A 13,472-nucleotide genomic window follows, 5' to 3' on the forward strand; every position below is an offset into this window, starting at 1 on the left:
TCGAGTTGTAACGGTTAGTAGGGACAGAAGAGAGACTAGCTTCCTGGATATACGAGGATGATGGTCATTGGGGTGTATCCATGTGGTTCATGGTGGGATTCAATATTACAGACTGTGAATAGGATGCATCGGCCGGGAATATAGGTCCCAGCCTGAAAAAGAGACTCTGTATGCCTTGGGAGTATGAGTTGAAGCCATAACTGTGGTGTTTCGTGTGCATTGTATATCTTGAGTTTGTATGTGGGATGGAGTTTGTATGTGGGCTTCTTGAGTTTGTATGCGGGCATATTTATATTGTTATCTGCAGCATGGGCGTCTTGTCCGCCTCCATGAAGAATTCATCCTCAATCCACAAGATAAGTGTTGGGTTAAGCTCATCAACTGCTGGGCTGTGTAGTTTAGGGTCATTTTGCTTTTCTGTTTTTGTTGTAATAATGTGTGTGCATGGACATGACATGCGCATGCACGTAGATGGCAGAGTGTGGCGTGCTCGCCCACTCCCCAACTCCTTCCTACTTTCTCTCCCGGTGGACTTGGTGCTTTGGTTCGTGGTCGTGGGATGGCGTGGCCGGCTCGGATCATGGCATTTCCACCGGGAGTTGGTTAGCTAGGCTGTTGTATCTAGCATATAGGAAGGAAGAGAAATAACAGAAAAGCTGTGAGGTTTGACAGCGCAATACTCTCTCTCACTCGCGAGTTCTCCTTCCCCTCTCCCTCAAGCTCGATCCGGCAACGACAATAAGTATGCCCGCATCAGTTGGTCGATGAGCCATCGCTAGTCACTCCTTGCACCTACTTGCATGACTGGAGTTTATACAGGCTCATCTCAACTACTTCTCTACAACGTGAATAGACAATAAAAAATGTCTTATCATTCCCGACGTTCTTTCCACGCTGAAGTTGACATTTCCTAACAAACGGAACAGGGGACTCGGGCAAGACCATGATGTTCTGGCGAAAGATCGTCTAGAATATGCTGAGACGATATTTTTTTTGTAGTGAACTCACATGTACAAAGCTGTCCCTTTGTTATATTACTTGAAACATATAGTACAGTGTCGAAGGTGGCTAGAATATATGGTACAAATAATTGGTCATTCATGGTTCATACTAGATAGTAAAACAATCTCATATTATATCTAGGAGTTCATCAGGCTGTGTTTATTCTATATATAGGAGTAGCATTGACTACTACTAATGATATATATTTTTAATAATTAATTAATGGATCTTGTGCTTCCGTAGGTTCATGCGACAGGGTAAGATGCCAGCTTGTTAACGCCGCAGGCGCCCTTGCCTCTCTGGAGCTTCATGCTGTTAAACACAATATGGTGTAGCGTGACAGCCTTGGCGAGAATATAGACTTGTGCGGCATAATTAGGTAGTTAGATGAGATAACTCAACTATGTAACCATATATTCTTATCTCTATCTTTTCTTCTCCCTCAAGTTGTAATCTCTAACTGTATGCGCTATCCAGGGAGGTGCGCCCCTGTCTATAAACACGCAGCGCGTCCCCTCTCGCTGAGGTAAGACGCTTTCGCCTAAAGCACACATGTAACCTTCTTCTCCCCAGTTTTGGCCCCATGAGTTCCTGATGAGCCAGTAGCTTGTCCCATCCAGCTCGACACCGTAGCCCACCACGGTCACCGCGTGATTTGGTGGGTCTTTCTCGATGTGATTCTGTTGTATCCGCTAAGAAACCCATATTTATATGGGGAAATTTCTGCGTTGGTACTTGTATGTACTATATTAGTGCTACAATATCACATGGTGGCATTTCTTTTTTGTAGGTGGTGGGAGAGATGCGGAAGATTGATATGTTTTTATAGGCCGGTTGCTGTTGATTGATTTGAAAAAGGATTGGCTCTATAATTGAATACCTCAATCGAATTGAAGAGCTTCAAAATTAGGTAAATAGTGACTTAAAATAATTGAATGGGAGAGCTCCTTGAGCAATTGTTGACCCAGTAAAAATTGAGTGACTTAATTTAAATTGAAGACCTTAATTAACTGTGAGGCCTAAAAAATTAGAAAGTACTTCCTCCATTCCAAAATAGATGACCCAACTTTGTACTATAGTTAGTATAAAGTTGAGTCATCTATTTTGGAACGGAGGGAGTAGTGTGTAGTATAAAATAATTGAATGTGAGCGCTTTGAAAAATTGTTGATGGTCAAAATCGGGCGACCCAATTTCAATTGGAGACCTTAATTGATTGTGAGCCCTTTAAAATTAGGGAGCTTAGTGTTATAGAAGATATTAATATTCTCTCCATTTCCGCCCTTCAGATATGGCCTCTTTCAAAGTCTGAATAGCGGACAATACGCTTTGCCATGTGTAAGAGCTTCCCTTTTTCAACTCACAGCTTAAGAGATCACCTTATGGATAGTACTTAGTCCTTAGAACTTGAGCACCAATAGAATCAGGTTCCAAAAGTAAACGCCAACATTGTTTCGATAACATTGGTATATTAAAAGTGAGGGCCCGTATGCGGGTAGTTGGGGATGAGGCATTCCGTCTGATCATTCATGGAATTTTTGCCTGACGGAATTGACATTTTTCATGACGGACCGTGGGTAGTTTGGGTCTGGGGCATCCTATCTTAATTATCATTCCTGATGTTCTTAATTTCCACACTGAAATTGACATTTCCTAGCAAACGGAAGAGGGGCGAAAAATCACCTAGAATATGTTGAGACAATATTTTTTTTTGTAGTGACCTCACATGAAACATACAGTACAGTGTCGAAGGTGGCCAGAATGGATTGTACAAATAATTGCTCATTCATAGTACATATTAGATAGTAAAACAATCTCATGTTACATCAAGGAGTGCCCCTTAATAATCTCTTCAAAGCAAGCACATGCGGTTAATCAGGTTGTGTTTATTCTATATATAGGAGTAGCGTAGTAATAATTTTAATTAATGTATCTTGTGCTTTGGTAGGTTCACGCGACAGGGTAAGATGCCAGCATGTCAACGCCGCAGGCGCCCGTGCCTCTCTGGAGCTTCATGTAGCCTCCTTCTCCCCAGTTTTGGCCCCACGAGTTCTTGATGAGCCAGTAGCTTGTCCCATCCTGCTCGACACCGTAGCCCACCAGGGTGACCGCGTGGTTAATTTCTGTGCCGCAGGCGTCGCCGGTCATGATGCCGCCATTGTACATCTGGAAGCTCGGCTGCTTTCCATCGATGCCGACGGACACGGGCTAGTTAGCGACGGCGGCGGCGAGCGCGTCCTCGTTGTTGGCGGGCACGACCTGGTAGCCGCGGATGGTGGCGGCCGGCTGCGTGGCATCGGAGTCGCACCTGCCTTGGGCCGTGACGTATGGGTAGGCGTCCTCGGTGGTGATGCCTCCGTTGTCCACTATGTACTCGAAGGCAGAGGTCATGAAGCCGCCGCCGCACCCGTGGTTCTCGGTGGTGCAGTCGAGCAGCTGCTGCTCCGAGAGGGAGACCAGCTGGCCGGTGGTGATCTGGTGGATGCCCTCCACGGCAGCCACCGCTGAGAAGGCCCAGCAGCATCCTGTACGTAGCAAACCAAAGGTCGTCGTGTAAGTTTTACTTATCACAGACTACTCACGGTAAGGAACGATGCATGCATGCACTGAGTTGGTACGTACCACACCGTCCTTGGTACTTTACACCGGTAACTGCGCCTGTGGTCCTCCAGTCAACGCCCTGCTCGTCAGCGGCGGAGAGGCTGACGTTCTCGTACTTGAATCCCGGCAGCATTTTGGGTCCCGGCGGCGCGGGCTTGAACCCGGTGTACCTGGCGGCGAACTCCTCGCTGGTCAGGTCGGCGAACTTGTTGACGGCCAGGTGGTACTTCTTGGTGCCGTCGGCGTTGGACCTGGCGACAAGCTCGGAGTTGGCCTTGAACACCTGGAAGCGCAGCGCCTTCTCTGCGTCATCCTTGTACTTGCGCCCGTGCTTGGCCATCCACTCCTCGTGGCGCGCCTGCATCGCCGCCTCCTCGCCGCCGGCCAACTCACGGGCCGCGACCACGCTGCTCATTAGGGCAATGAGGAGCAGCAGCAAGAAAGGGGTGGTCATCTTGGTCCCTGCCATGTACGCAGCTAGCAAGCTAATTAAGTGAGTAACAAGAGTGGTAGTTGTAGTTGTAGTTGGTGCTGAAGCTATCGGAATCGGGTGCTTAAATAGGCGGCCTGCTGAAACGGCTTGATCGTAGGTCACGGCAGATGTGGCTGAATATTCCCAGCCCCAGACAACACGGTGATCCTAGGTCACGGCAGATGTAGCCTAATATTTCCAGCCCCACACAACACGGTGCTAATTTTTGGAGTTGTGTGTGGAAAAATAATACGTAATTCTAAGTTTGAACTTCATCGAGTTTGGCAATTTTAGCCGAATACGGAATACGCTTGTGGACTCATATATATACGGTCACTGGTCTACTGTGACGCACGTCGTATTTATCCACTTGGCAAGATGTTGACACAGTCTGTTTGCAAAAAGAAAACTGTAAGAGACTTCATTGAGCTTTTCCATCGCCCTCTCTAATTTGGTACGTATGAGTTTGACTGCTGACCAGAGATTCAATCGAACCTTCCACAAAGAGTGCCATTGTCCAAGTTCAGCATCCGTTTACTTGCTGCCTGGTAGTACTAGCATAGTATCCTAACGTGTGCGTCGTGCACAATGTCATACCCAAATGACCGTGTCCTCGTTGAGCTAATTAAGGGTATACGATTAAGATAAGTTGAGTATGTAAAATGCTACTCCTTAGTTACAACCTACAAGCTTAGCTTAATGGTCCATCTAATGAGTTAATCCAGAGGGAGAACCAGCCCGTAGCTGGATATTTTTCGCTGGAGCCCACTCCTTTAAAGCCGAATGACGCCCAGCTCACCTTCGTCATGACGCCCTCTCTCCTTTACACCGTACGTTCACCACGCACCGCCAAGGTGGAGTTCCCCGCCACCGTTATCTGGGCGAGGAGGCGTGCGCTGCCCGTGACACCCAAGAAGGCAGATCCAATGTCTCATGAGTCTTTGTCACATTGTAACATATAGTTGAATGTCATGCATTCCGACAAAATAAAAATATGATATCCATTCAATCACGCCACCGTGTCCGTTATTAACTCCTGAGTCAACCTACCAATACTTTTACCCTTCTATACAAAGATAAGAAGTTGTATGATTTGATGAAAAAAAATACAAACCTCTCACTCATGCAATTTACAGCAAAGCCATCTCTAATGAAATGCAATTTGCCACATTTTCCAGAATAGAAAGAATATTCTGCTCAAGACAACTGTTACTGAACAGGACAACTCCAACCCGCACCCCGCTCACTCTCAACCCTTACTCTTATCACAAAATTCCACTAACTCGTGTTCTAAGTTCTAACTGAGCCAGTGATCGACGCCATCAAATGCTTCAAGAAAGTAGGCGGTAGCACCAAAAATAAAGCAAACTTCCTACTGGGTTGGCAACTCATCCAAGTATATTTGCATGGACCATTATAATTAAGGCAAGATAGATAAACTTAAACATAAAAAACAACAATGAACACAGGTCTACTGTTGCTCGAAGATCACTTTCCTTCTCATCCCGAGCAAAAACTTCAGCTTTGTTTTCACATGATCTCTCTATAGCGTAGGTCAGGGCACTTGGTTCTCTACAAACATACAACTTGAATTAGACATCACCGATGCATGCAAATCATTAATGGGAGAAAGTTATTCCGTGCTTTCAACAAATAAAGGTCAGCGGATGTTTTGCTAGAACAACTCTCAGAACTAGCATGAATAGTAGAAGAATGGAATGGTTATATGGCTCTATGTAAATCCACCCATGGAAACCGGACAACAAAGCAAATAATGGAGAGCTAAGAATGACATGTACATCAAATAAGATTTCTAAATTAGCTGTGGAAGATAGTATGTTCTGTTGAACTACTCAATATGGCATTTCATACAATGCAATTAAGAAAAACTGAAAATTTCTTTAAACCTAAATTAAATCATGCTATTCTCTGTTGACTACTGTACTTAACAATTAAGCATTTAAAAAAATGTAAAAATAAAACAGATCATGATTCAAACAACCAGGGTGCTGAGAACTTCTATTCGATGGCAAAGGGGGAAATCAATTTCTAGTAGAAACCATAGTATTTGTTTATGGAAAATAAAAGGAAACATCAACATCATGATCAAACACCAGATCACCGAATGATTAAACGAAAACCATTTTGTTCAGGGCCAAACGCTGACATACACCGTCAAACGACACTGTTGACAACATATATGCAAAAAATATTTCAAAAATGAGAACGGAAGAGGAAAACATAACCAGTTAATTATACTGATATGAACTAAAACCCCCAAACAAGATTAGACTCCATAAATCATAAACCTTAACGAGTAGCGCACTACAGCAACCCATTCTATATAGAATTGTATTCATCATACATGATTCTGGTAATAAGACCTTCCTACATCCAAACCAAGGCTATCTAAAGATAAGATTTCTCAAGGCTCAAGCTGTTCTGAATGGAGTTCTTTTATCAAACCAGCTAGGTTGCCAAAATATCTTTGTTGAATCTGACTGTCTAGAAGTTCTTGGTACGCTACAGGTTAGAGGATTTTCGGCAATAGCAGCATTCAAGTTTCTTCTTTTGTTAAAGTTTTGTATTTCTTTAGCCCGAGAGAAGTCAATTTTGCTATAACAGTTGTATTTGGGTAGATGACAAGGCCACCAGTCGTAGGCATCATCCGAAACTATTGAACAGGAGTAACAAAGACGAATACCGAAGAACAATTATTGCATGCAAAAAGGAAGATAATATCACAAGTGTTATCACTACCCCACGAATTCCACAATGCCATCAAGAGGAAAGTTGAAAAAAGGAAAAAAGATCAGTTTGATTTACTAGATTTACCAATAACTACAGATATTCTATAACATTTGAGGCTACCAACTATGAATTTAGGCACTTCTATTTCTTCTAATACTGCAAAATTAACTACACAGTGGTCAACTAACCTTTCCATCTATATTTCATAGCATTTACAAGAAAATAATGATAAGGCATTGCCAACGGCTCCAAATTGCAATAAGCTAATACTAGTTTTTAATCTTGGGCCACCATATTTTTTTACTCTCTTTAGTTAAAAAACATGGCTTGATGCTCACAATTTTTTGAATTGAACAAAATAAGCATGTAAGAGATCAGTTAGCTCCCTCTAGTGAATGCACACCAGTGGTGTTACGAATAGGTCTTCCTTCTGATCTCTAGTCAAAAGAACAAAAATAAATATCAAGTGGAGGATTACATAAATTGGACTTACTAAGCGAAATAAGAAAACCATTCAATCACTAATATAGATTTGTGTAACCAGCTTCTTGACAAGGCCAATTACCATACAGACTGAATATGTGGACATACATGTACTGATTCTTCATTCTTGTACACACAGATATGCATATAGTAATTAGTACTATTCATGCACAACCAAACTAGAAAAGGATATAAGATTGTCTTCATACATGAAATCCACTTAGCTGTGATCATTTCAATTCTGATAGAGAGAGTAGATATGTCCCAAAAATAATGAGAATACAAGATTACACCTGCCGTAAAATATTGGAATGATCTAAAATTATGTGTGAGATTTCATAAGAAAGCATAATTCATGAAGTGCGATATTTCTCTTGCTTTTATTCTTCTGAAGGGATAGCTCAACATAAGTTGAAAAGAAGCGACTAATGCCATTGAGTATTTTAATCAAACACAATGTGCCCAACTATATATGCCACCAAGTCTAATAAAACTGAACATGGTAAAACATATCCATATTGGTACCGTCCCTAGTAGAAGCTCCATGTAATTTAATGAGAAATGAAATTAGCATGAAAAAGGACCATATCTAGTTCAATTATCTTTAATGGGATATGGAAGCACCCCTATGCATATCCCAAACAAACAATGCCCTATGGCGACACGGAAAATAGCATGCGCGACAGAATAATTTACTTAAAATATTAGAATACAAGTTGTATGGCATCAAATAGAAGAATTTGTTTTGTAACTATGTATTTGCAGGACCTTTAGCGAATATTGTTGTGTTCTGAGTATTCTGATGTGGGCCAAAATGGTGAGCATTTAAACATAAGCCCGAATTAATAAAACTGATAAGTTCTACTTTCAATAAACAGATGAACCTAGATGCAACAAAGCTCTTTCATTAGCCATGGGGATTATCAGTTCATGTGTATTGTGGTCTTTTTGTCGGTTAATGTATTTTCTTGTTGGTGAGGTAGTGTGCATGTTTGTTGTCAGTTCATATCTATGTGTATTGGTGATCACTGCTATTGCTCCTCGCTATCGATCAGACTGTGGTATTACTTCGGCTGCTCCATGTAATTAGCCCTTTGTTGGGTGAATCTCCTACTACTTGCTAGCTTTGGAATTGTAAAAACACAATAAGTTCACAATTTAAAAAGTTGTAAGTTCAACACAACGTCCTAGATAAGTTTTAGGAAAAAGTTGAAACACAAAAAAACCCCAAAGAAATTCAAATGGTAACGTTCAAGTCGCGGGATGAAAGAAGTCCAGAACAGCGTTGAAAATGGTAGAGTTGACACACAATATTTTTTTTAAAGAAAATGTCATTCAGTTCAACGATATAAAACCATGCAAGTTCGGGGACGATAATATCGTAAACCGTTGAAAAGTTACAAAGAAAACGATACCGCAAAAACAGAGTAAAAGTCTAGTATGTGAAAAACACGCTCAGTACAAAACCATACGGCCATGCGTTCAAGTACAATTTTTTGGAACCATTCAAAACTAATGTAAAAAATACCTCAGTACAAACACATACATACAACAGTACAAGTATTTTGTTTTTAGACAGGAAAAAACAACATGTTGTGTTTTACCTTATTCAAAATTACTCTTAAACGGTTGCGAAGTAGAGAAAACGTTCAACATGACTAAGTTTTGCATTTTTGATAGCTATCCAACGGTATATTATTTGCCCCATTTCGACAAACTTTTAGAAAAATCACGTTCAAAATCAAATTTGACCATATACAAATTCGTTTTTAAACAGTAGGGAATTAGAAAAACATTTCTGTACGAAAAAGTTGCGCATTTTCCATAACTTTCCAACGCAGTATCATTTGCGTCAATCCGACAAACCTTTTGCAAAAAAAAGCAAAAATACGTTTCGCCCAGAATTTCACCGTTTTTAAAATTACATTTATATTGTATATAATTTGAAAAAACAGGAGATATATGGAAGGTGCGTATTTTTACCAGCTTTCCAATGCCATCTTATTTGCCCAATTCCGACAAACCGTTTGAAAATTGAGTCCAAAATACGATTTGCATTTTCCGTTTTGAAAAAAACGGTTTTTCAAAACTGCTCTTAAACCATGATGATTTTGCAAAAAAAAATCCTATATATTTGTAATGTAGATGTCAAGAGTTTTCCAACGATATATTACACGCCCCATTCCGACGAAAAACATCAGTTCGACGAGATGAAAATCATCAGTACAACCGCCTGAAACCATCAGTTCAAATATTCTGTTATATGGGACCGTGGGGCTCACTTAAAAAGGCTGGCGTCATATGGGAGCAAGACGTGGATAACCTATGCATATTCAATTGCTATATGACCGTTGCCTCTAAGAATTCTTTTCTTGGATAGCAGAGCAGCCGTAGAGAAGGCATGATTAGAACCTAGTGGCATCTGGCCCATTTTTAAAAAAATCTATTTTCTAAGGCGATTTAAAATGTTAAAATAAATTGAAACAAAATTTGAGTGTATAATTCCACAAAACATGTGTGCTACATAAAGTTTTTGAAAAACATATTGGATGTTTGACACCGAGATACAGCGATTTCCTAGAACACCCAGACAAGGTATAGTCCCTAGCAAGCATCAGACGCCAACTATGGATCTTGATCTTCGCCGGTGCATGTAGTGACTAGATGGCCCTCCATACGGGATTTGACGCTGACCATGCTGGAAATCACACTCATAGTTAGACGATATAACTAAGAAAATCCCATTCTTATTAGAGTGCAATGATAGAAAACCATTCATAATCCCCCTCAGCCAACGAAATTCTTATAATTCTTTCTATGTCCACCTGCCAGAATAATTCTCTGATGAATTCCTTCTACCATGATCAGGTCTCAATACTAATCAATTTCAAAAATTTCCCGTCCTCGTCATAACCGTTTTTGCTTGTGCTGCCATTGGTGTTGTTGGGTTTCTTTGAAACTTTACTCAGTATGTTTCAAAATATAAGACATATTACATTTTTAAAAGTAAACCTTTTTAAGTTTGATCAAATTTGTAGAGAAATATATCAAAATCCATAATAATTAATCGGTATAATTAGATTCATCATGAAATGAATTTCCATTTTTTGTGTTTAAAATTGTGGATGTTGACAATTTTAGCTCTGAACTTGGTCAAAGTTAAAGGAATTTGACTTTCCCAAAAATAATAGTGTGTTTTATTTTTTTCTGGTTTGATGATTTGGTGGGTCTTTCTCAATGTGATTCTATTGTATCCGCTAAGAAACCCATATTTATATGGGGGAAGTTTCTGCGTTGGTACCTGTATGTACTATATTAGTGCTACAATATCACATGGTGGCATTTCTTTTTTGTAGGTGGTGGGAGAGATGCGGAAGATTGATATGTTTTTATAGGCCGGTTGCTGTTGATTGATTTGAAAAAGGATTGGCTCTATAATTGAATACCTCAATCGAATTAAAGAGCTTCAAAATTAGGTAAATAGTGACTTAAAATAATTGAATGGGAGAGCTCCTTGAGCAATTGTTGACCCAGTAAAAATTGAGTGACTTAATTTAAATTGAAGACCTTAATTAACTGTGAGGCCTAAAAAATTAGAAAGTACTCCCTCCGTTCCAAAATAGATGACCCAACTTTGTACTATAGTTAGTATAAAGTTGAGTCATCTATTTTGGAACGGAGGGAGTAGTGTGTAGTATAAAATAATTGAATGTGAGCGCTTTGAAAAATTGTTGATGGTCAAAATCGGGCGACCCAATTTCAATTGGAGACCTTAATTGATTGTGAGCCCTTTAAAATTAGGGAGCTTAGTGTTATAGAGGGTATTAATATTCTCTCCATTTCCGCCCTTCAGATATGGCCTCTTTCAAAGTCTGAATAGCGGACAATACGCTTTGCCATGTGTAAGAGCTTCCCTTTTTCAACTCACAGCTTAAGAGATCACCTTATGGATAGTACTTAGTCCTTAGAACTTGAGCACCAATAGAATCAGGTTCCAAAAGTAAACGCCAACATTGTTTCGATAACATTGGTATATTAAAAGTGAGGGCCCGTATGCGGGTAGTTGGGGATGAGGCATTCCGTCTGATCATTCATGGAATTTTTGCCTGACGGAATTGACATTTTTCATAACGGACCGTGGGTAGTTTGGGTCTGGGGCATCCTATCTTAATTATCATTCCTGATGTTCTTAATTTCCACACTGAAATTGACATTTCCTAGCAAACGGAAGAGGGGCGACAAATCACCTAGAATATGTTGAGACAATATTTTTTTTTGTAGTGACCTCACATGAAACATACAGTACAGTGTCGAAGGTGGCCAGAATGGATTGTACAAATAATTGCTCATTCATAGTACATATTAGATAGTAAAACAATCTCATGTTACATCAAGGAGTGCCCCTTAATAATCTCTTCAAAGCAAGCACATGCCGTTAATCAGGTTGTGTTTATTCTATATATAGGAGTAGCGTAGTAATAATTTTAATTAATGTATCTTGTGCTTTGGTAGGTTCACGCGACAGGGTAAGATGCCAGCATGTCAACGCCGCAGGCGCCCGTGCCTCTCTGGAGCTTCATGTAGCCTCCTTCTCCCCAGTTTTGGCCCCACGAGTTCTTGATGAGCCAGTAGCTTGTCCCATCCTGCTCGACACCGTAGCCCACCAGGGTGACCGCGTGGTTAATTTCTGTGCCGCAGGCGTCGCCGGTCATGATGCCGCCATTGTACATCTGGAAGCTCGGCTGCTTTCCATCGATGCCGACGGACACGGGCTGGTTAGCGACGGCGGCGGCGAGCGCGTCCTCGTTGTTGGCGGGCACGACCTGGTAGCCGCGGATGGTGGCGGCCGGCTGCGTGGCATCGGAGTCGCACCTGCCTTGGGCCGTGACGTATGGGTAGGCGTCCTCGGTGGTGATGCCTCCGTTGTCCACTATGTACTCGAAGGCAGAGGTCATGAAGCCGCCGCCGCACCCGTGGTTCTCGGTGGTGCAGTCGAGCAGCTGCTGCTCCGAGAGGGAGACCAGCTGGCCGGTGGTGATCTGGTGGATGCCCTCCACGGCAGCCACCGCTGAGAAGGCCCAGCAGCATCCTGTACGTAGCAAACCAAAGGTCGTCGTGTAAGTTTTACTTATCACAGACTACTCACGGTAAGGAACGATGCATGCATGCACTGAGTTGGTACGTACCACACCGTCCTTGGTACTTTACACCGGTAACTGCGCCTGTGGTCCTCCAGTCAACGCCCTGCTCGTCAGCGGCGGAGAGGCTGACGTTCTCGTACTTGAATCCCGGCAGCATTTTGGGTCCCGGCGGCGCGGGCTTGAACCCGGTGTACCTGGCGGCGAACTCCTCGCTGGTCAGGTCGGCGAACTTGTTGACGGCCAGGTGGTACTTCTTGGTGCCGTCGGCGTTGGACCTGGCGACAAGCTCGGAGTTGGCCTTGAACACCTGGAAGCGCAGCGCCTTCTTTGCGTCATCCTTGTACTTGCGCCCGTGCTTGGCCATCCACTCCTCGTGGCGCGCCTGCATCGCCGCCTCCTCGCCGCCGGCCAACTCACGGGCCGCGACCACGCTGCTCATTAGGGCAATGAGGAGCAGCAGCAAGAAAGGGGTGGTCATCTTGGTCCCTGCCATGTACGCAGCTAGCAAGCTAATTAAGTGAGTAACAAGAGTGGTAGTTGTAGTTGTAGTTGGTGCTGAAGCTATCGGAATCGGGTGCTTAAATAGGCGGCCTGCTGAAACGGCTTGATCGTAGGTCACGGCAGATGTGGCTGAATATTCCCAGCCCCAGACAACACGGTGATCCTAGGTCACGGCAGATGTAGCCTAATATTTCCAGCCCCACACAACACGGTGCTAATTTTTGGAGTTGTGTGTGGAAAAATAATACGTAATTCTAAGTTTGAACTTCATCGAGTTTGGCAATTTTAGCCGAATACGGAATACGCTTGTGGACTCATATATATACGGTCACTGGTCTACTGTGACGCACGTCGTATTTATCCACTTGGCAAGATGTTGACACAGTCTGTTTGCAAAAAGAAAACTGTAAGAGACTTCATTGAGCTTTTCCATCGCCCTCTCTAATTTGGTACGTATGAGTTTGACTGCTGACCAGAGATTCAATCGAACCTTCCACAAAGAGTGCCATTGTCCAAGTTCAGC

At 42.4% G+C, this 13,472-nt stretch overlaps 1 protein-coding gene and 1 pseudogene across 2 annotated transcripts; both read right to left on the reverse strand.

Moving 5' to 3' along the window:
• Positions 1-2,753: 2,753 nt before the first annotated feature.
• On the reverse strand, positions 2,754-4,138 carry LOC147974251 (senescence-specific cysteine protease SAG39-like; annotated as a pseudogene). Its single transcript, XR_015600076.1, has 2 exons — positions 3,623-4,138; positions 2,754-3,525 (listed from the first exon to the last, which is right to left on the reverse strand). The product of XR_015600076.1 is annotated as a senescence-specific cysteine protease SAG39-like (transcript).
• Positions 4,139-11,633: 7,495 nt separating this feature from the next.
• Positions 11,634-13,006, reverse strand: LOC125553319 (senescence-specific cysteine protease SAG39-like). The gene is made up of 2 exons (XM_048717127.2): positions 12,494-13,006; positions 11,634-12,396 (listed from the first exon to the last, which is right to left on the reverse strand). Exons 1-2 carry the CDS (start codon positions 12,939-12,941, stop codon positions 11,822-11,824), a joined length of 1,023 nt encoding a protein of 340 aa, XP_048573084.2. The 5' UTR covers positions 12,942-13,006; the 3' UTR covers positions 11,634-11,821.
• Between the last annotated feature and the right edge of the window lie 466 nt (positions 13,007-13,472).

The sequence above is a fragment of the Triticum urartu genome, chromosome 4A (genome assembly GCF_056163025.1).
Source record: "Triticum urartu cultivar PI428250 chromosome 4A, HENAU_Tu73, whole genome shotgun sequence".
In the NCBI taxonomy this organism is placed as follows: domain Eukaryota; kingdom Viridiplantae; phylum Streptophyta; class Magnoliopsida; order Poales; family Poaceae; genus Triticum; species Triticum urartu.